The 25002-nt window shown below is 27.2% G+C and overlaps 1 protein-coding gene across 3 annotated transcripts in view; it reads left to right on the top strand.

Moving 5' to 3' along the window:
• red (LysM peptidoglycan-binding domain-containing protein red) overlaps positions 1-25002 on the top strand; it is a 48123-nt gene that overhangs the window by 15186 nt on the left and 7935 nt on the right. The window contains exons 1-3 of one of the 3 annotated variants that reach the window (XM_067284162.1): positions 2303-2576; positions 14978-15276; positions 22247-24207. In XM_067284162.1, the coding sequence (XP_067140263.1) occupies positions 2409-2576; positions 14978-15276; positions 22247-22469 (690 nt within the window). In that variant the 5' untranslated portion in view covers positions 2303-2408 and the 3' untranslated portion in view covers positions 22470-24207. Of the gene's footprint in view, positions 1-2302; positions 2577-14977; positions 15277-22246; positions 24208-25002 lie in introns of those variants that run through there. The other 2 variants (XM_067284163.1, XM_067284164.1) reach the window with 2 other exon arrangements.

Genomic DNA, 25002 nt, shown 5'->3' with positions numbered 1-25002 from the left:
GGTCTCCAAGACAAACTATATGTATTTCTGGAGGGGGAGGGCGCAAATAAAGAGCCGGGCGCCAGTTTTTTTTTTATTCTTTTCGCCCTGTGGGCACTAAGAGGGCCTCTTATAGCAAGCCCATTATGGGTTCGGCCAGGCCCACAATGGGGCGCTGGGTGGTGAGAGACGGGGCCCGACATATCCAGACGGACCACACCCCGAAAAATTCCTGGGGATTTTTCGACCCGTCGGAATTCGAACTCGGGTTCCCCAGAGCGGTAGGCTGTCATCTTGACCGCTTGGCCATCCGGCCTTATGCCGGGCGCCAGTTATGTTCGCTACGCCACTGTCTCTCTGTATTACTTTTTATACTGTTTTGATAATGATAAATACATTTTCATACATTTTTATATGTTAGTTTGAGATAATTATTTAATTCATTAGGGACAAGAAGTTTATCATTATAAATATTCAAACAATTTACTTGAGTTTTTCTTCAAAAATTTTATAAAGTTCTCATTTTAAAATTGTTTAAAGTGTAGTAAAATACATTATAAAATAAAAATAATAAATCTTTAATTATGTATTTTTCCATAATAAACAAGAATGAAAGATTAATAATATTATTAATATAGTATAATATAATATTATATAATAATATACAGGGTGGGCCAACGAAAACGAAACGGCAGAGCGTTCGTGTTCGTCCAAGCAAATCGCTCGGACAGGTCGATTTTATACTCGAGGGGACATCTTTTGCAATAAAGTTTTTGCGATTCTGAATACAACAGACAACAAAAAATTTTAAAAACTCATTTATTTTGTATTAACTAAACAAACATTTATTTCGAAAAAATGTTTGTTTAGTTAATATTCAGATTCGCAAAAACTTTATTGAAAAAGATGTCCCCTCGAGTATAAAATCGACCTGTCCGAGCGATTTGCTTGGACGAACACGAACGCTCTGCCGTTTCGTTTTCGTTGGCCCACCCTGTATATTATTATATAATATTATATTATACTATATTAATAATATTATTAATCTTTCATTCTTGTTTATTATGGAAAAATACATTAATTAAAGATTTATTATTTTTATTTTATAATGTATTTTACTACACTTTAAACAATTTTAAAATGAGAACTTTATAAAATTTTTGAAGAAAAACTCAAGTAAATTGTTTGAATATTTATAATGATAAACTTCTTGTCCCTAATGAATTAAATAATTATCTCAAACTAACATATAAAAATGTATGAAAATGTATTTATCATTATCAAAACAGTATAAAAAGTAATACAGAGAGACAGTGGCGTAGCGAACATAACTGGCGCCCGGCATAAGGCCGGATGGCCAAGCGGTCAAGATGACAGCCTACCGCTCTGGGGAACTCGAGTTCGAATCCCGACGGGTCGAAAAATCTTCAGGAATTTTTCGGGGGGTGGTCCGTCCGGATATGTCGGTCCCCGTCCTTCACCATCCGGTCGCCCCATTGTGGGCCTGGCCGAACCCATAATGGGCTTGCAAAAAGAGGCCCTCTTAGTGCCCAAAGGGCAGAAAGAGTTAAAATAAAATATGCAATAACAAATTCGAATTTAAAACTGTTCGAAAATTTGGTTAAAAAACGAAATATATAAAAATATTTATAACAACGTCTGAAATGTTATCAATTTAATACGCCTAAGTACTCAATGAAGACTAAATGTAGTTAAAAACTAAAGATCGCATCTAAAATAGCACAGTAAAAGCCGTTCTTCAGGCTAAAACTTAATGCTCTCCCTCTCCTCCCTTGGGGAAATTTCAAAAAATCCCTTCTTAGTTTGCGTTTCATCAGAGTAGCGACACACGAGTCATCGCCGCCATGTTCTGTCGACTGACATCACTTGGTCTATGGGTTTACATTAAGAAATAACAATTTTTTTAGTTTAATAAAGCATTTTATTCGTAAAAACGCTTTATTAAACTAAAAAAAATTGTCATTTCTTAATGTAAACCCATAGACCAAGTGATGTCAGTCGACAGAACATGGCGGCGATGACTCGTGTGTCGCTACTCTGATATCTAGGTACTCTAACGTACCCTAACTGTGTACCAAATTTTACCTCTTTAGGTTCAGCGGTTTTTTGCTCTGGGCGATGATGAATCAATCAGTGAGTCAGTGAATCAGTGAGTCAGTGAATCAGTGAGTCAATGACTCAGTCAGGACAAGTAATTTTATATACATAGATAGGTATTAGACAAATATAATTTTTAAATGTGATATTGATCAGTTTTACTATAGACAGGAGATGAACCAATGATAGAGCCAGGATTTGTTTGCGAGGAAAAAAATGAGTACAGCTAATGGTTATAGGTTTTCCATATAAGTATGTTGCCAGACAACTAACGGCAGCTGGCAGCTCAGTTAATTATTTAAAAATTTGCGATGGCGACTGGTGATGGAGGCGAGAGAACATCCTTGGGTTGCTATGTTAAGAAACAGACAAAATACGGCAGCGTTTCAAATAATATTAATAGAAGAGAGAAATATATCGTTCATACAGTGCATCCAGATGATACTTTGCAAGGTATAGCTCTTAAATATGGAGTAACGGTAAGTAATTTAACTAGGTTACTAAGTTGTTACTCTCTTAGCCTATATACAGACTTGTTACATACAGATTATTAATTGAATAGACAATAAGATTGCATTTTAATTCTATTCTCAAGCACTGATTTATATTATGAGCTGTTAAAACTGATCCTTAATGAAAGTAAGGGAAATAATTTTGACATTCAGGGCCATTTAAATGTATATGTTAATTAATTAATCTTCAATATGAATTATTCAGTTTGAGTGAGCTGAATTTAATACACAAAATTATAAGGAAAATTAAGTGGAATTATGAAATAAATAATAATAATGACATAATGCTTAAAAATTTTTTATCAGTCTACAGAATTTTTGTTTACATGGTGTAAGAGTTGTGATAAATATAAATATAAATAAAATTCGTTATTATTATTTTATGTATAAATTTATGAAATATTTATTCTAAAAAAGATTTGAGGATTTCTTAAACACATTTTTAATGTCAAAATTTATTTTTGGTTAAGTTCGAAATATAATTAAAGTGTTATTCTTAAGATAATAGATTTAAAAGAAGTTTTTAAACAAGAATATTTTTTCCTATGTACCTATTGTACATCAACTTGATTATCATAAATTTTTGTGAGAAATTGGATATTTTTATCTGAAATGTTTTCAAGGTCTTTTCACTGGTATACAGATGACAGAATACAAAGACACCAATAATAGATTTACATTCTGTTGAATGCTCTAACAGTTTAAATATTTAAAATTTTAACTTTTTAAAATTTTATTTTGCAATTGTTTTGCTTTTTTTACCTGTTCAGATTTAGACTTGAGAATGTTTAAACAAATTATAAGATTTTTCATTCAAAATGTTGAGTATGCTCTACAGCTCTGTTAAGGTCCTAAATGTATCAGTTCAGAGCTTGAATTCAGCACTAAAAATGCTTTTTTAAGATTGTATGGATTTATATACTATATTTCCTCAGTTAAACCTTAGTCTTTGAATAAATCCCAAGGAATAAAGGTGCTATTAAAAATAAACCCCAGGTTGAAACATGGGGAAATGTTGAAGTATTGCACTGTATTGGATAATGTAGTTTGAGATTAACTAAAATTCTTTCTCTTTAAGTTGTCTAGACTTGGACAACACTTTCTCTTCCAAGGTTCATGGAAACATTTTGAAATAAAGTTACAAATATTGTTGAAACTTGAATGTGGAGAGACATGTTTGAGTTAATAAGTCGAGCTCGTCGGGTAAAGGGTAATTAGGAAAGTTATAGTTTAAACTCACCATCTTTTTTGGAAAGAGATAGTGAGTTTGAAGCAGAAGGTGTTAGTCAAGATCTTGATTTTTTTCAATGACATCAGACCCAAATGAGAATGTAATAATTGAATTGGAAGACACTGAATCAGGTTAACTATGAGAATGGTAATTATTTCAAATGTTGTAGCTATAACCCATAAATACAGTCAATAGTTTTGATAGTTCAGAATTGTAATTAAGTAATTTTTATTTTTACTGACCCATCTTTAGTTGCAAGGTAAAATAAAAATTGTTTTAAAAATAAACCCCTGAGGTTTAATTGAGGACATACTGTACACACACACACACACACACACACACACACACACACAGAGAGAGAGAGATATAGAAAATGTATATATATGCGGAGTATATGCATTTATTCTTGAAAATATATATATATTTCAAGAATAAATGCATTAATATATTTTCTGTGTATACTTATTTACATAAGATTTAACATGAAAATACATTTTCAATCTTTAATGTTTTCAAAAGAGAGGACCAGAAAATGATATATTGTTGCTTTAAGCAATGCAGGTAGTAAAATTGAATAATTTAAAAATAATTAATAAAAGATAACATTTTACTGATTTTAAACACGATCATATTCATTGAATATGTAGAATAAGTTTGTGAAGAGATAAGATTAATGGAAATGTTTTATATCATCAAATGTTTGGTTATATATTTGAAATGAATTCAATATAAGTAAATGTTAGATGATGGTTAAGAAGAGATATCCAAAAATAAAACAGTAATCAATAGAATTTTTACTTGGTTACAAAAGCAAAAATTGTAAGATGGACTTAAAAAAGATCATCGTATATTTTGTAGAAAAAAAATACGAAGTATGTTCAATTTTGTAAAATTCATCTAGATGGTGATTTTCATATTAATTAAAATTGAAGACAAAGCTAGTTGAAGAAGTCATCATTTTATTCACTTCTGTGTTCTGAAATACATTCCATTATGGCCTGAGCTTTCCTTACAAATAGCTTGTTCTATTATGCTTGTTTAGGAAAGAAAAAGAAAAATTTTCTATGAAATGATTTGTCTGTGTATACTTTGATGTCCTAGATTTGTATTGTTAGAATTTTGATCTTAACAATTGCTGTTGAAAGTACCAAAAATCTTTGTTGGGCTGCAATTTGAAAAAATTGTAGACCTATAAATTCCCACTGTCATCTGTCTGTCCTTCCTTAATCTTGAGAATGGAGTTAGATAGGTGAAAGCCGAGACCAGATATGGAAAGGGGGAGGAGGCCCCTATTTACTATATACAAACTTCCGGTCTAAAGCAGAAGTCACGTTATTTCAATTAAAAAATTCTCACTTGAAAGGAGTTAGATAGATGACAAGTATAACTGTATTGCTAACAGGAAAAGCTTGATATACAAGGGCAAGACGCTACTAATTTGAGGTAGAGAACATATATTTTAAGTTAAGTAAATTTAAAATATGATTAATTAAACATTGCAGCCTAGCATTGTGACAATAAATGTCACAATAAATAATTGCTCGTTTGAACTGTGAATCTTTTGTTGGACATTAAATGAAAATTGACATTAAACATTTGCTAGAATTTATTTCAATTTACTTAGAAATAAGTAAATATATAATATTTTGGAAGAAAAGATTGGTTTGAAGCAGAATATAAATCTTCTAACCTCTAACTTTAGACTGAATGGATGGAGGTTGTTTTTTAAAATCTGTCATCTTTTTATATCTAATGTAATTTAAAATATGCTTACTATGTTTATGAATATCTTAATTGTAATTATTATAGTTTAAAAACAGTTTATATATCTCCAATGCTATAAAAAAAATTATCAGCACTTGAAAAATGTTGTAAATCTTGAAGTTTAAGGTGGAAAAAAACTTAAGAATTGTTTAGAAATAAACAGTTGAGACATATTAAAAACCTTAAATATTTTTAAACATTTTAATAAATATTGCTCTATATACATTTTTATCCAATTCAGCTGTAAGCATGAAAATTATCAACTGCTTTAATAAATATGTTTTATTCTTTGTTAGGAAAATTTTTCTTTCACACTGCTAAGCTAAAAACATGATTATTCATTGATTTAATTTTTCGGAATTTTTCTGTAGGAATTTCTTCCCAAGCATTCAGCTAAAGTGAATTATTCAGCTTTTTATTCATGTCTTGCACAGACTAAATAATCCAATAGTTTTTCTATGTGGGTTTAATTTGGGACTATAAGCCATTTCAGTAATTTGATATGATTATTATTAAACCACCTAATTGTGTCATGTGAGACAGGACATGTTTCATTGTCTTGCTGAAACCAGAAAGTTGGTCCAGAAATTTATTCTCCAAATAACAATAAATCAGTTTGAAGTACATTTACATCTCTGGCTATTCAAACAACTTTTAATAAAAACCAAATTCACTTTTCCATTGAAGCCAAGAGCTCCTATACCGTTAAACACCTGAAAACACTTCGGACTCTCTGTCTAAATTATTCCAGTAATATTTACAACTGTGGACTGTTTACATTTTTTTTCTCATCAGAAAAAATCAGTTTGCACTATTTCACTGTCTTGTCTTTTTAGAAAATTTTAATTATGCTGCAATAAGAGTTGGTTTAAGCTTAAGATTTGGCTTTCTTTTTTCATATTTGAAGTATTTTGCTGTCATTGCTATATTGGCCAATTGGCCAACAAACAATAGACAATATGGTTTGCTGGAACATTTTATATTGCATAACTTGTGCAATTTGACTTGTAGTTGCATCTCTTCTTGACATATGATCAGTGGTGCCCACAGACTAAAAACAAGAAGGCACAAGGTATAAAAAAGAGCATTGTACATTATGCAAAAAGCTTCAAACTATTATTCAATGTTAGATCAATCCTCCCACAAGGTGTCACTGGTTGCAATTGGGGCTAACTTGGCCTTGAAAACAAGGAATGTTCCTTGTTTTCAAGGCCAACATATAACAACATATAACAACATATAACAACGTTGCATGGGAAAATGGACAGTAGATTCTTTCATATTTGCACAATAAGCTAGAAGTCATGAATTTTATGTTGTTTATTTACAATTGAATTTGAGGAGACTCAAATTCCCCTTGGGAATTAGGAAAAAGGGTAACAGATAAAACAGAAGCATACACCCCTGCATATGATGTTTAATTGATACAAAGAAGTATAAGGTGTGTTTCAAATTTATACGGACACGAAAAAATTAAAATGAAACACAAATTTGCTGCATTAAGTGACAAATATTTTATTAAAAATAATATGGATTTACATGTTTCTACACTGCAAAAGAAGAATTTTAATCAAACATTAACATTTTGTCACTGAAAATAATGTTTATGAAACTCTTATACAAAAAAACTGTTACATATTTATCCGGACAGATTTCAAATTGCAAAGTTTTCTTACAATTTAACGGCCAATATAACCACCATTTAACTTAATTACATTAAATACTCGATTAGGCATTGTTTCAATTAGATTCTGAAGGAATTCAATCTTAAGTTTATCTTAAGCATCTGAAATTGCTGCCTTCAAATCATGAATTGTGGAAAACTGCTTTCCATTGGCATAAACTGTACGAACCATCATCCCCCAAAGATTTTCCATCGGATTCAGGTCAGGGCTTCTAGCAGGCCATGTCATCAGATTAATATTTTTACGTGACATTTTTGTTGATTTAGAGGCATGCACAGGAGCATTGTTTTGTTGAAAGATCCAATTTGGTCCACAAATATTTGGTCCAGCTTCCAATAAATGATCTTCAAGCATGCCTTGATACTTCTTTGAATTCATTCTTTGAGTTATAAATGCTAAATCTGTGGTTTCGTTGAATCCAAACGCACCCCACACCATTATTGATCCCCCACCCATTTGGCGTTTTGAAAAAATTTGTTTTTCGGTTCTTAAATCGTGCCAATAATACTTCCAACCATCTGGACCATCTAAGTTGAATTTTTTTTCATCACTGAACAAAACTTCAATCCATTCTTCGGACCATGTCATGTGTTTTTGTGCCCAATCAAGTCTGTCACTTTTGTGCTTTAATGAAAGTGGTGGCATTACGGCTTTTTTTCTGAATTTTAACATTGGAAATGTATTTAAAACTCTCCACACTGTTGTGCTGCTACAAGGCAAGCCTAATTCTTTTTTTATTTTTCTTACTGATGTTTGTTTTGTGGAGCAAACCTTGATGATTTGTCTACAATCTCGAGGAGTAAGCTTGGGTTTTGGACCTGTCTTGAATTTTGGTACATCCTTGCCACGTCTTTTTGATAAATAATCACCAACAGTTGATTTTGGACGATTTATATATGCTGCAATTTCTCTTATTGACTTGCCTTGTGATTTATAGGCATCAATCTTCCCTTTTTCATAATCAGATAAATTCTTTGTTCTACCCATTTTAGAACGTTGAACAACATAAAGAATTTGTATTACAATTAGATATGTAAGCTAATTTGCATATTTCAATGCTTGAAACTAAACAATATTCTGTTTAAGTCATAAAATGAGTGCCTGTCCGGATAAATATGTAACAGTTTTTTTGTATAAGAGTTTCATAAACATTATTTTCAGTGACAAAATGTTAATGTTTGATTAAAATTCTTCTTCTGCAGTGTAGAAACATGTAAATCCATATTATTTTTAATAAAACATTTGTCACTTAATGCAGCAAATTTGTGTTTCACTTTAATTTTTTCGTGTCCGTATAAATTTGAAACACACCTTACTTTGTTTTTGTGTGACATCAGTTTTGATTTGTCTCCAGATTTTGATTCTCCAGTGGGATTTCAATGTTTGTTAATACACAGTATTTCAAAATGGTGCTTTTGTCTCAACCACTTTTACTTGCTATTTTTATTAGTGATGCATTTGAAAGTCATATGCCTTCAAGACTTTCTTTTTTCATAGTCTGAGAGGTCTTTTTTTTTCTCTTGTAATTTGAAGAAAAATTATTCAAATTTATTAATTATAGTTAAGAGTTATCAGATACAGAATTCAGACTTGTTTTTTGCTCAGTACACTAAATTACTGTATATCTTGGCGGATAAGACGATAGTTGAACCATAAAAAATGGCCCTGAAAATCCGGGATCATCTTATAGGACAGATACAAAAAATTAGATTGAAATTTATATAAATTAAAACCATTATAAAAAGACAGACAAACTGTAATTATTTACTAGAAGAGAGTAGGGTATGTGCACAAAATAGAATAGCCCATACAATGTTTTTGTGAATAGTCATGATCATTACCCGAATGCCTGAATTAGTGCGAATGTTTGCAAAAATCGCCAGATGCAGAAAAATAAAATTTGTTCATTCGAAAAATTACAAATAGGACATAATTCCATATACGCTATACAGTATTATTATTCAGATAATGATTGCTGATCTAAACTAAATTCATGCCGTTGATAGTTTGAGGGTCGTCTTATAGGACATATATGCTAAAACTATAAAACTTTGACGAAAATTTATACATCATCTTATCTGAAGGTCGTCTTATCCGCCGAGATATACGGTAACTGCTTTTTTTTTTAATTAAAATAATTGTGTTAATAATAATTGTGTTTTTAATAATAATTGTGTTAATCATTTTCCTTACACTTTGCTTTTTAAAAAATTTTAATATTTACATTTTTTTTGCATAATTTTTTTTTAATCCATAAAACAAATTACATATTAACACGTCTTTGCATTGAAATGTATTAATTTTACTTTTCAGGAATATAATACTGTAAATCATACAGAAAAATGCTGAATTGATAATTTTTTTACTATACTATAAATAAATTGTATAAAAATATATACCGTATTTTATGGATTATAAGACGCACTTTTTTCTTTGAAAAATTGCTTAAAAATTAAGGTGCGTCTTATAGTCCGTAAAATACGGTAATTTAATTACAAACCATTAATAAGAAAAAATATAGGCAAGTCTTCAGAAATGTATAAGTATGAGAAAATGACATGTCATTGTAAATTAGTTAATTGTATGTTTGAAAAGCATATCATCATGATTATTTTGCATAGGTTTTTTTTTTTATTTTAAAAAATGAAGGAAAATCAGTTAATCATTTTATATTTAAAGCTAAACCTAGATTTTAAATTTTAATTTGTAAATGAAATTATTAATTTTTAAAATTATAAGAAACTATACTAAAAATTGTGTTATAATTTATATTTTCTGTATCATATTGTTATTTATTAATTTAATTCTTATTAGTTTTTAGAAAATGTGGAAGTAAAATTTTAAAAAATATTTTGATATTAATGTACTGTATCTAATCGTTCATCAGTTTTGTTTAACTGATTTATTATAAGTTTAACAAAAAATATTATTTTCAATTATAAAAATTAATATTTATAATGTTTTATTTTTTTAAAATAAATCAATTTTTTTTAGTGTATATCTTAAAATACACTATATCAAAGTCATTATCTTTTTTTGCTTGAAATATTTACATACATGCAGAAGAAAGTAAATATTTCAGGATTTGAATGCACTTTTGTCTAGTTTAATCTGATACATTTTTGTTTATTTTGCTGCTAGATGTTTCAGCCAAAAAAAATCACAAATTATTTGCTTTAAAACATGACAAATTTATAAAATGAATACATGTTTTAACATAAATATATGTATCAAATGCAGTATAAAAACTAAAAGAAAAAAAAACTCACTTAGACACCAGTACCAGTTTAAAAATTTCAACAAGTTTATTAATACCAATGTTTTTGTCCATTTTAAACAGATAAAAATGTTGGTATTAGTAAACTTGGTGTTACTAAACATTGGCAAAATTTTCAAACTGATGTTGGTGTCTGAGTGAGTTTTTTTTAAGTATAACCAGTTTTTACAGTGAAGACTTGTTTTTAATTGTTTAAAATATACTAAATGATTTAAATTAAAGTTATCTTATTCAGTACTTTCTGCAGAGAGAACCAATGGGCAAAACTTTGTTAAATTTGGTTTGCATGTGTTTCAGTCTATAGGGAAGAGCTTTATGGAAAAAAATAGCTCCAAAAATCACAGCTAGGAATGCTTTGTGGAATCTATGTTAGATTTACAAAAACATTCATAGTCAACCATGATTAGCTTATTCAGGCACAGACAATTTTAAATGAAAATTGTAATTGTGAAGCTGGGACAGCACACACAAAATCATTAGCATAAAACACAAACTGAAATTGCCAACTAGTTGACATTCTGCGTAATTTGTTTTCTGAGGCAGAGTTCTGACACGCTTGCTGGTGGAATAGAAACAATTTTTAAAAATTCAGGTTAGATGTTATATTAGCTGGTGTTTACCTTTACATACAACAATCATTAAATATAATTAAAATACAGAAGTGTGCAAAAGAAATGTGCATCACATGCTATATTTGGTGTTAGGTACTGAAAGCTACAACTAAGCTGCATAAAATCACTGTGAACTGTAGTAAATAATATAAAAAAACAAAATTTCAAGATTTTTTTTTATATCCTTAAACAGAACATATTTATTTAATGAATTAATTAAACCCAATAAAACAGCTCTTAACACAACTTGTATAAAGCAGATATGTCGTACTAACCTTGTATAGCTTTGCAGTTACTACTTAAAAACGTAACACAAACGTTTTCGACTCACTTCTAGTGTCTTCCATCAGGTGTCACATTATTAAGTTTTATTACCGTTCGGGCCCAATGTTCTAAGATAGAACCATTGGAGACTTGACCAGTGAAAGATTGGAGTCACCAGAAAAACTTATAAAATACCTGAGGAGACACTAGAAGTGGGTCGAAAACATTTGTGTTACATTTTTAAGTAGTAACTGCAAAGCTATACAAGGTTAGTACGACGTATCTATAATTATCGCTTTGTTTGCTAGATGGATTTGGTTGTGTAAAGCAAAAGGCAAGTTCACTGCTGTATCTCTTGTAAACAAAAGGAAACATTAACAACAGATGTGTACAGAAAGTGAAAATGTGTGCATTAATGACATATGCTGGCACTAATATTTAGTAGGGCTGTCCCTGGCCTTGATCATTTCATGGTGCTTTTATACCGTCGACAGGATGATACAATTTCATGTTATTGTGCAATTGTCAGATTTTAAGTACATGTTAGGGTTATGCAATTTTTTTGCGCACCTCTGTCTGATATCAAATATTAATCAATTTAGATTTAAATTATTATTTCCATTTCTTGTGTTTTTTATTCATTTTTATTTATTTTTTTTAAAATATAGTTCGCCTAAAGTATTTAAAATTATTAATCTTAAAGGAAGTTTCAGTGAACTCTGTATTAGAGTTCACTGAAAGACAAAAATGTTGATTTTGAGGATTTATAAAATGTTTTGTGAACATTAAAAATTTGGTTATAATAAATGTTTAATTCAAGATTTGTGATTATATGATTGCCAATATTATTTTGATTTTACGAGAATGACTCTGGAACTTTGTCACAAAATTTTAGATTCAATAGAGCCTTAATAAATTTAAGAGTAGATTTTTTTTAAAAAAATATGACGTACTGTATAATTATTTTGTTTTGCCAGATCCTATTTTTTACTCATAAGCTTTACTTTTTTGTTTATTTTACTGTTTGTTTTTAAAGTATTTTTTAAAAAATTGATAAAACCAATTAAAAAAATCTACTTTTAAATTTATTAAGAGATGATGCTGCAACTATTCAAAAACTGTTAGCAAACAATTTTTTTTTTCAATAGTTGTCTATCTTGAGAAAGGCAGAATAATAAAAAAATCATGTAATGTATTGTTTTGCTTTCATTGTCCATTGTATTGGAGAAGGATGCAATTTACCATATTTTATGGCATATAAGACACAACTTTTGTCCAAATAAAGGCTCAAAAAATTGCCCTGTAACCTTTGTGTGTGAAGTTATAATTTTCCATAGGCTATTGAATTGCCCAAATGACCTTCAGTAGGCTGCAGGCAACCTCTACCTAGCCCAACTCCTGAATAAAAATGTTATTATTTAACCAAATATATTATTATTTGTTTTTGCTATAGCTAAGCAAATTTTGTATGTATTCATGTAGAATACTTTAATGGTAAATGACTTCTAACTCCTCTTTTTATGTAATAAATAAAAGTGTGAATTTCAATTTTAATTTTTTTTAACGAAGAATAAAGTAAAACAAAGAATTGGTGCTGTGTTGAAAATGTACTAAGCACCAATTCTTTGATGCTGAGTGCATTTTCAATGGTTTAAATACCCTAAATACTTTTCTAAATATTTTGTGTTGAAATGGAGGTACAGTACATCTTATATGCAGTAAAATACAATAGCTTTGTCATAAGTTCAAATGTGAAAGTTTTAATAAGTTACAGTGAGAAACATTGACCTTTATAGAATTTTAATGTATATTGTTACTGGGCTGTAATTTGAAAAAATTGTAGATCTATAAATTCCCACTGTCATTTGTCTGTCCTTTCTTAATCTCGAGAATGGAGTTAGATAGGTGAAAGCCAAGACCAGATATGGAAAGCTTAGGGGCAAGAGGCCCAATTAACTATATACAAACTTCTGATCTAAAGCAGAAGTCATGTTATTTCAATTTAAAAGTTTTTCCTGAATGGAGTTAGATAGATAGATGACCGATACAACTCTATTGCTAACAAGAAAAGTATGATATACTGGGACAAGACACTAACTATAAGGGTAGTTTTTTTTTCATTTTCCAATGGTCCATAAAACAAAGACAAGTGTAAATAACAAAATGAATTTATTACCAAAAGTTAAATACAAACATGGTTACTTTTTGACATAATCACCATGAAGATTTAGGCATTTGTCATATCTGTGGATGAGCTTTGCAATCCCCTCTTGATAGAATGTTGCTGCCAATGACTTGAGATGGGCCCTAACGTTTTGAAGATCATTAATAGTCTCAAGCCTCTGCCCTGCTCTGCTAGCCACGTTTTCAGTTCAGGAAAGAGTTGGAAGTCTTTACACATTAAAAAGTTTCAGGCTGGGTGGAAGTCTTTACCACTTTTTAAACACCCAGCTATAGCCCCGATTTAGTGCCAAGCAACTTCCACCTCTTTCCTAAACAGAAAAAGTGTCTAGGATGGCACAGGTTTGAGACTAATGACGATCTTCAAAACAACATTAGGGCCCATCTCAAGTCATTGGTGGCAACATTCTATGAAGAGAGGATTGTAAAGCCTGTCCACAAATTTGACAAATGCCTCAATCTTCACGGTGATTATGTCGAAAAGTAACCATGTTTGTATCTAACGTTTGGTAATAAATTCATTTTGTTATTTACGCTTGTCTTTTTTTATGGACCATCAGAGTTTGAAAAAAAAAACAGTCTGCATAATTTGAGGTGGAGAGCATATATTTTAAATGAAACAAATTTAAAAATATGATTAGAAATTGCAGCCTGGCATTGTGATGATGTCATAATAAATAATTGCTTGTCTTATTGATATTATTAAATATTAAAAAAACTTGTGTGCTTTTTAATAGTTCTTTCTTTCTTAAATTTCCTGTCATTGTATTTTAATTTTTTTAATTAGGTTTGTTGTATGGGAGATCATTTATGTCTTAGAAACATTTAATAACATAATAAACATTTTTGCCATCTTAAATAGACATCTTCAAGTTTTAGTACATAAATTTTATTTTAAAATATGAAAGTCATAGAATGTTAGCATGCAGTAATTATTTGAATTATAACTAGTTGTTTATTAACAATTTTTAAATACTTAGAAGTGATGATAAAAGCAAAATATTATTCAAAATTTGCCATGCATACTTAAGATTTGTATTATGATAAAATTATTTCTAATTTTCATAAGTTTAAATTATTGACATAAAACTTTAAAATATAACTTATATTCTTATTAAGATATAGGCCTATAAATGTATTGAGTTTATGTGGTACTTTATATTTGCATTTTTAATTGTTAAGTTTTAGTATAAATATTAATTTATATTTATTTTGATTAATTTAATTACAATATAAGTAATTTCTAAAAAATTTAATAAAAACAAAATCCTGTAAATTATAAAATTGCTAAGTAGTTAATAATAATAATAATAATAATAATTTATAGATGATAATTTCACTCTATTTTTATTTAGATGGAACAGATTAAACGAGCAAATAAATTATGGAGTGCAGATTGTCTTTTCTTGAGGCCAACTCTAAATATTCCAGTTGCAGCTGATTTAGCAAATTTTTCTTTGAAATCTGGTACTGATGTTTCTAATTCAGAAATAAATGGCAAAAATAAAGAAACTCATTGTACAGATTCTGGAGATTTTAACTTGAATGATACGATATCAACAAGGGAAGAAAGTTTAGCAGATTTTCTGATTCGTATTGATAGTTCAATTGCAGAAACTAAAGATAAAGTGAAATATTTACAACAGATTACTGTGTAAGTTTATTTTAAGTGTATAGCCAAGTCTTTGTAACTAGTTAGTTAATTTGGATATTATTACAACTAATTGTAATTATTTTAAAGCATAAATATATTGATTGATTGATTTTTAATTTTATATATATATATATTGTTATTTTTTATTCATTTTTATTTTGTTGAAATATTTGTCTATTTTCATATTTTTTGCCATTATCTATTTTATATTTGGGCCAATAAAAATTCTCTGAAATGAGTACTTAATCTCACCCAATGTTATTTCAGTTTTTGGGTTAATTAGTATTGATTTATGCTTTTCTTACTGTCTAATATCAAATATTAATCAATTTGGATTTAAATTATTATTTCCATTTCTTGTGTTTTCTATTCATTTTTATTTATTTTTTTTAAATACAGTTTGCCTAAAGTATTTAAAATTATTAATCTTAAAGGAAGTTACATAATATTATAAATATTAATGACTATTAGTCATTTTATATAAGCATATAAGTATAGGGGAAAAACTATCATCTAAATCAGCGTTTCTCAAAGTGGGCAATAACGCCCCCTTGTGGGCGATGAGTAAATCTAGGGGGCGCTGGAGGCAGGGTACTGAACGGTGACCAAAGGCAAAAGTTGGGGTCACTGACAGCGTTCCCTTTCCTCTGTTAAACTGATAAGAGGAAACATTGCATTTAATGGTTTCCAGATGTTGAGAACAATGTATGGTAAGGGCACAAAGTGTGAGATTCATAGAAAAGTTTTCCTAAGAATATTTCCAATCCTTTCTCACACAAGAGAAAATGGGTTAGGGGGTGTTGGGTATAACTTTATGGAACAAAGGGGCAGTGGATCCAGAAAGTTTGAGAATTACTGATCTAAATTATCATGTGTAATTAAATAGAAACAAAAGAAATGGGTATATTGTTTTTTGTTGTTAGCAGAAAGGAGTTAGTTTATAATTTTAATATTTTTATGTAAATGATTAAATACTTATGATAAAAAGTAGATCAAATATTTAATTATACAACTTTATTTTTTAGCTAATGTTTAATTTTCTCTACTTTTCTTTTTAATGAATTTCTTTTTTCCTGTTACTGTTTACAAGAATGAGTAATACTAAAAATTGGACTTTCATAAATAATACTAATCTCTCTTTTTATAAATAAAAGTTTTTTACTGGATATGTTCTCATATGACATGACATTTCATTTCCTGTAATGAAATCCAAACAGTTTAATTTTGTCTTAATAATCACAGTGTAAAAAATGTATGGACATATAATCTAATTATTTTAAGATTTTAGAATATATAAAATATAATAAAATGGTTTTAAAATGTGATGATAAAACATTGACTAAGTAAATATAAAAAATTTCATCAAAACATGTAATTTATAGAAAAGTGTTAATATGTTATTTTTCAGCTGTAAATTAATTAAGAATTGATTTTTTTTTTTTTTTTGTGATATACAGTGGTATCTCGGTATACGTCTGCTTTAGAATACGTCCAATTCGGAATATGTCCTGTTTGGACAAAACAAATTTTGCTCGGTATACGACTTTTGTTCAGTATACGACTTAATTCAATTATACGCACCATCTATGAACAAGTAGCACTATCAGTGTACTAGACCAGACTAGACGTTCGCGATGCCATAGTCTATAACTTGGTTAAATTTCTTCTGATTTTAATTTGTTTGTAAAACTATATTATTTTTATTAATCATAAATTGCAAAAAGGCAAATGAAAAGCAACAGAAAACTAAAAGAAAAGGACTAGAATCACAATGGAATGAAAAAAGAGATTGTGGAGAAATATGAAGGTGGCATGCATGTTCGAGATTTAGCTGTTGCATACAGTGTATCGACAATCGTGAAAAATAAAGGCATTATTAAATCTGCTAACGTTGTGAAAGGGGTTAAATGAATTTCTAAACAGAGATCGGAGACATTAGATCATGTTGAGAAATTGCTTTTGCTTTCGAAAACTAAAAAACAATGTGCTGGAGACAGCGTATAAGAAGCAATTATTTGCGATTATTACTGTAATAACTTTAAAAATCTATAATAAAATTTATTCTTTTATTAATGTGCTCAAACAGTGTTTCAATTATTTTACAACTCCATTAATATACCATATCAAGATGAGTTTTTTTTACATGAGAACAGACTAATCATTTTTACATTACTTCTTATGGGAAAGGTTGGTTTGGTATACGTCCTATTCAGTATAAGTCCAAACATCAGGAACGGATTAAGGTTGTATACCGAGATTCCACTGTATTTCAAATCTTTGATGATTCCTAATATATATGATAGAGTTAATGTAATAAGGAAGTCCTATTTATTTTGCATTAATGTTTTCATTTGCTTCATCATCAGATTCCTAAATATAAATTTGAATCCATAGAATAGTTAGAGAATGCTTAATTTTAAATCTGTTGTAGAATTTTATGTTAAATTATGATTTTTTATAAAAATGAAAGTAAATTAAAATTGCCAATTATATATGTATATTTGGCATGTGATCATCTCAGTATCCAGACCTACTGGTAGAAGTCTATAGAAAAATGACAGATTGTGCCACTTCTTAATGATAGTAAGTTGCTCCAAAGTTGTAATTGGTAATTCTTCCATTATTCTTATTGTGCCTTCATCTAAAGTAATTCTAATAGTGGATGCTATGTTGAAAGTTTTGATCTAAAACTCCATGCAATATTATGCTTTCACTGGTCTTGACATTATTATTATTTTTGCTTTTTGATTTTCTTGTCCAGGGTATTGTAGGTACTACCTTTTATAATGTTTGAACTTATCTCTAGAAATCCTGCAAGAATATTCTATAGATACCCTAATTTTTTGTAATAGGAGCTGCTCTTTTTTCATTTTTAATCATTTTTTAGTTGATTATTTCTATTTTTATAGTATCTTTAGGTGCATATTTTGTTAGAAATTCTTGTCTTCTAAAACTACTAATTGTCATGAGTCTGAATTCTAGGAGGAAGGAGATTTAATCTATTATCTTTCATCTTGATAATGGCCCTGTTCTTTTTATTGAATATCTACTCTTAGTTTTCCTACTAGCTTAATGTTGCAGAATATCTAAATGTGAAATTAGATATTAAGCTGTCTTTTTTTTATTATTATCAGGTTTAGTTCTTTTTCTTGTCATTATTTTTTTTCCTAGGGATGATAGTTGTTCTTATTAGTGCTTGAAAGGAAGAAATTTTTATATCTGTATAAGTCATTTGAAATAGCAGGAATATACATAGGAATTTATATATTAGCATATAATAATTTAAGTATACTTCACTTTTAGTATTTCATACTTATTTTGCATTAAAATCATGATTTTACTTGAAAATCATAATTTTAATGCATAATGAATAGGACTTTTTATTTCACTATTTTTATTTTATAAGTTAATTAAAAATCTTTGTTAAGTAAAATAGGATAATTTATTAGTTTTATAAGCAACATAGCATAATTGAAAAAGTGAAATGAAATTTTTGATCAGAATCAATTTTAGCATAATGTCTTGTAATGTTAAAAACTGATATAGTTATTGTTGGAAAGATGATGATATGTATAACAAGTATCAAGAAACTCATCTGTATGAAAGATGGAATGAACAGTACTTTATTTTGCAATTAAGAAAAAGTGATGTTTTCAAAGGACAAGCATACAGTTGAATTTTATTTTATGTATCATGTGGGTACAAAACGGATTTTGCAGTACTTTAAAGCAATATATTTTCAAGTAACTGAAACTGATCCTGATGATAATTAAAATGAAGGAAGACCTACCAGTTTTTTCATTGTCAAATTGGCTAATTAAAAAGAGCTTTCAACTTTTTCTATTGATAAGTGTTCAGAAACATGCATTGCAATTAGGATTTAAAATATAGGACTTACTGAATATAAGCAGAGAAATTTATTCTTTTATTCATACCTTGTTTATATGACCAAGAAGCTATTAGAATAGATGAAGGAAATGTTTTTTCACAGAGAAACAATGATGTTTATTGAAACAAAGTATAGAAAATATACTTAGTTTCAAATTTTGATAACTGAAAAGATTTCCTGTTCAGAAATCAAGTACTTGTTTGAAACCAAAGTTGTGTCCTTCATAATTGTCAACTTGGAACTTTTTCTATAGAAAGTATCTTAAAAAATGTCTACAAAAATTACCCATTTATACTATATGAGCTTAAAACTAACATAAATTGCATTTACAATCATCATCTGTTCAATGTTTATACAAGGTGGTTATGAACATCAAAAAAAGGACTGTACGCTTGCACTAAAAATAAGATACATTTTGAGCAGTTGTTCTGGATTTAAAAAAATTTTTAATTATACTGCAATGTTTTATAAATTTAATTATAAAAATATTGTAAATTTGATTAACTTTTATTAAAAAATAACGAAATACAGTTTTGAGCCTGTTTTACTCTGAAAAATTTTTTAAAAATATTCCGTATTTGCATGTTAATTTAACAACTATCTTTTCAAATGTAATTAGATTGCTACATTAAACTAATATCTTTGAAATATTATTTTTTGCAGATGAATTTCTATATAACTGTTATTAAATTACCACTAAAATATATACAAAAAAATAGAAATTTTATCTGTCTAAAAACAATGTGTATAATAACTACTTAGTCTTATTTCTCAGGCTTGAATTCTAACTACATTCTTGTAATTTATTAGAATTTAAACATAGATCTGTTTAATTGAGGTGTTTTAACTCATCCACACTGGCCTTATTAAAAATCAGATGTTTTCATAACAGAAATGAGGCAGATCATATAGCTCGTAATCAGCTAATTTTTACAACAAATCCAATATTAGAATATTACATAATATTGAAATAAAATTTGTATTAGTGTAGGAAATTAATTTTTTTTTATTGTTAATACATTGAAAAAAATTAATTTCTTAAACTGAAATAAAACTTTTCTGAAAAATGAAACTCCTGTGAACACTATCATTGAAAATTGATAACTAATTAAACAGTTTTTTCAAGGTTCTAGCATAGTTAATCTCCTTCAATGAATATGAAATTTTTTAAAAATTTATCACTAAAAATTATAGTTTAGAAAAATTTATTATAATAACTATGGTAATTTGATAAAAATATGATTCTGCAAGAAAATCCAGTTTTTTGTTTTTCAAAACTGAAATTCATAGCTTTATTAAGAATTTTGCTAAAATGAAAATTTGAATATATAAAAATTGTTACCAGTAATTAAAAATATTATTGATAAAGCATTTTTGTAATTTTCTTTTTAAAACTTTCAATATAAATATTCATTTTGTAATTTATTGATATTAATAAGATATAAATATAATAACTTTTAGTTGTTTGAATATCCTAGAAAATATTTGTTTATACTCTCTTGAAATAAGCGCACATCTAAAATGAAAATTTTTTATAAATTTCGTCATTTTTAACAATTTTAAAATATCAGTCTGACAAATGATATCATCATCTAATTAGAGAAGCTACGATCAGTTGTATAAACATTTTTCAATATCAGCAGCATTCGTCTTTCAGAAGTACAATATTCAATTAAAGAACAATAGATACTGTTGTGTGGATAATTGTTCTTTGTTTGGCTTTTTTTTTTATTTGAAATCTTAGGAAATGCATTCTGCAATGTTAGACATTATTTTAATATAATCAATGTGATAACTTGCTACATGAAATAAATATTTTAAAGTAGTTTTCAGAAATTATTTACTACTTTACAAAAAATACTTTTACAAAGCTAATAAATCAAGCTAAGTGAATGATCTGATTAGATTTTGTGTGTACTATTTTGCTGATTTTTACTATTGACAAAGTAAATAGCATTAATTAAAAACAACTTAAAAAAATTAATGAGCTATCAATGAATAATAATGTTGCATTGTGTATGTTGTTTAATTGAGATTCCAGTAGAGATAATAAATAGTATGAATGCTATTAAACAAAATAACTAATTTAATTCTAATTAATTTTGATAAATAAATTTTAGAATATATATATTATAGCATAATTATGTCACAACTGAATATCATTTATTTTAGCACAGTACATGCCAAAGAAATATAAGAATGGAAAAGGAAATAATTGTTTTGGATGATATTAGTAGATGATGTCATAATATTTTTTTAATTAATAGTGAATAATCTTGACATAAAATCTGATAGGTATTTCACAAATTATATCAATAAATTAAAAAATCGACTGATTCAAAAGTATCTTGATTTTATTTCTGTATTATTAATAAAATATTTTTTACTTTCAGTTTTTATTATTTAAATTTTTTCATACATGATAGAAAATATTTTAATATCAAGTGTGTTTCTGACAGTTCTAATATTAATATAAAACAAGATAGGGATATAGTTTTAATATATAAGCTTTTGATCTTTGTTTTTTCATTACGTAACTGCATGAGAAAGACATTCAGATTATTATTAATGCATTAAATAAAATTATTAAAACATTGTTCTATGGAAATTTTAGTAGCATAGTAAATCTTGCTTATAATAAGAGAAAATGCTTGTATGGATATAAATACATTAATAAAAAATATTAAAATTTGATAAAAGTAATAAGTAAAATCAACTGTCTTCATAAAATAAACATTTATAAAATTAATACTTATTATTCAAATTGCATAGTTAATATATAGAAATTAAGATTAGATTATTTGATACCTATATGATTATTCAATATTTATATTGCATAATAACTTGTAAATGTGTAATATAATATATATAATTTAATATAATGTATATATATATAATTTATATAGTTTATGCAATGCATATATTATAATTGTAAATTATTATAAATTCTGAAATACTTTTAATAATAATTTTTAATTTAAATTCGTAAAATAAAAAGATATTTTAAAAATTAGTTTAATTAATATATGTACTATATTAATTGAAATCAATTGAGTTAAATCATTTATTCATATTTTACAGACATTCTGACGATGATTTAAATGTTTCAAGGCAAAAAATTCAAAAATATAAGCATAGACATCTACATAGTACAGGCAGTTTGAATATTACAGGATCATCATCGCAAGATTTCACCGACGATATTTCTATTCCTCCCCAACCCGTTGTTATGACGGGTGGCCATAAAGTTCGTTCATCCTTAAGAAAATTAGAAAAACAGCAGGACGAGATATTTGAATTATAAGGTTGCCTTAATATATAAAGTATATAAATGTGAATAAATATATACTTTATTAAAAGTATATAGACATATCATTCAAATTTCTCAGATCTGAAGAAAGAACAGTGTTGTGCATCCGAGATAATTGACAGTGATCATAAACATAAATGCCTAACAATACTTTTCAGTTGCATATTTGGATTTTATTTTTTTTTATGCAAATATTTATTAAAATTACTCAGAATAAATAATTAGACATCAATGATAGTAACTTGAAATTTCTGAGAAAAATTATATAGAACTTTTATACTGCCAAAGAAATTTTATACTATTGTAGATGGATATGTATACGTGAAAAAAAATTTAATTTTTGTTGATTCAGAAGGGACGTGATTTCAAAAATAATATAGTATATTTAAGAAAGAAAATTGATATATAATTTTAATTTAAACTTATATTTCCATAAAACCGTTAATATATACATATATAAATAATTCCAAAAATTTAAATAGTTATATTTTCTTAGCTTAACTAACCTTAATGTTTATATATATAAAAATTGTTATAATTGAAAGATGTAAAATTCAAAAATATTATTATATAATCAGAAGTTTGGCAATTGTTAAAAATAACTGTTAACAAAACTAATGAAAAATATATCATCATAATCAAATAAATTGATGTATATATATATATATAAATAAAAAAATAGAAATATAGATTAAAGTACAGTAAAAAAAAAAAAAATATGCTTTAAGAATTTTGTAAAGCAATAAGAGTACTTCAAAACATAATTTATGTATAAATTGTAAATTTTCATATTTCAAATTTTTGTATTGTTTGAGTATTTTTTTGTGAAAATGTTTTCCTTCTAATAATTTAAAATCTTATTTTGTTTTCTTCAAAGATTAAATAGTAACTAGTGGTAAAAATTGTCATTGTTATAGATTTTCATGTTAAACATATAATGGAGATTATTAAAAAAAAAGTGAGACATTGTCATGATTATACAAATTTTTATAATTATACCATAGCACAGTACATATAAAAATGTAAAAGAGAACATTGAAAAAATTTGCAATAAATTCTGTGTGGAGCTTCCTAAATTCTATATACATATATATACATTATATGTAAAAATTATTTTATTTAAAACACTTTATCTATATCTAATTTAATTTTTATAAATCATAATGATTTTAACTTGAACTAAGTTGAAGTAATATTTTAATTTTTAAAAATTCTCCTAAGAAAGAAATAGTCAATCAGTTAACATCATTATACCGTATATCTGAATCTTTCAAAAGAGAAAGGTCATTAAAAAAATGGATGTGAAAATCAAAAAATACAGTGAATAATTCATACTTATTGTATGTCTTTAGAAGATTTTATAATAATAAAAAAGCAGTTTAATTAAAGAAAATTTTGAAAATATTTTCAATTTTTTTTCAATTTTTACTTGTATAAATATTGATATTTTCATCCTTTTTATTGACAAAAATAATGCTATTTGATCCTACAAAAGTATGCTATTATTATAAATCTCAAACTATATTTTTGAGGATCAAATTATTGCCAGTAATATTTGACAATTGGAATATTCCAATGATGCATTATTGGATATTTATAACATATTAAAAGTTGCTTTGAGTTACATTTTTATATTTAAAAATTGTGTTTTAAGCATATCAAATAAATATTCTGTTAAAGAAGGTGGTCATGTAAGTATGTAAATAAAGATTTATCATGTGCCAAGTTGAAATTTTTATGTTTTAATTCATTTTGTTTTATAAGATAATTATAGTGTTACATAATTCTTTTATTTTTATTTTTACTTTACTGTAATATTCTGAATATACACTTCATAGTACAATATTTTATAAATCTTAAAAATTTATTTTAAAAAGTTATGTAATTACATTATATTGGTGTTGTATTTAATTACTCTGAGTCCTAGTTGGTTGATATTCAGTGTCAAAACAGGAATGATTTATTACTCAACTTTTGTAGGTCAATAAAGTTAACCTATTTCTCCCACTCACCTCCCGCTGCCCCCATTGTGGGCCTGTCTGAACCCATGACGGATATAAAAAAAAGGCCTACAGGATAGAATTTCAAAAAATTCCTATTTCTCCTTTACAGATGTTGCAATCTGATATGCATTACTTTTCCCACAAAATAAAATATGTGTGTGTTATTTTTTATTACTATAATAATGCCATAAAATTCAGAGTTATAATGTGATATGAATAGTTTTTCCCACAAAATAAGAAAAGTGATTCTTATCACATTGCAACATCTGTTTAAATTAAATTTCATCTTAAACTATCAGATTTATAAAGGAGAAATAGGCTTTTCTTTTTTTTAAATTCTTGGTCCTGAAATTTAATAATTTTAATTACCAAAGATAAGAAAAATCTTTTAAGTGCTTTTACATGCATGCGTACAATACATAAAATAATGTATTTAAAATTTTAAACAAGTGGATTTAAAATAGCACCTAAAGATTATTTTAAAATTTTCTTTGATATGATTAAAATTAAATATAACAATAAAG

This window comes from Centruroides vittatus, unplaced genomic scaffold (assembly GCF_030686945.1).
Source record: "Centruroides vittatus isolate TY-2023 unplaced genomic scaffold, ASM3068694v2 scaffold_1152, whole genome shotgun sequence".
NCBI classification, from domain to species: domain Eukaryota; kingdom Metazoa; phylum Arthropoda; class Arachnida; order Scorpiones; family Buthidae; genus Centruroides; species Centruroides vittatus.
This window is presented reverse-complemented; position numbering and strand designations above follow the sequence as displayed.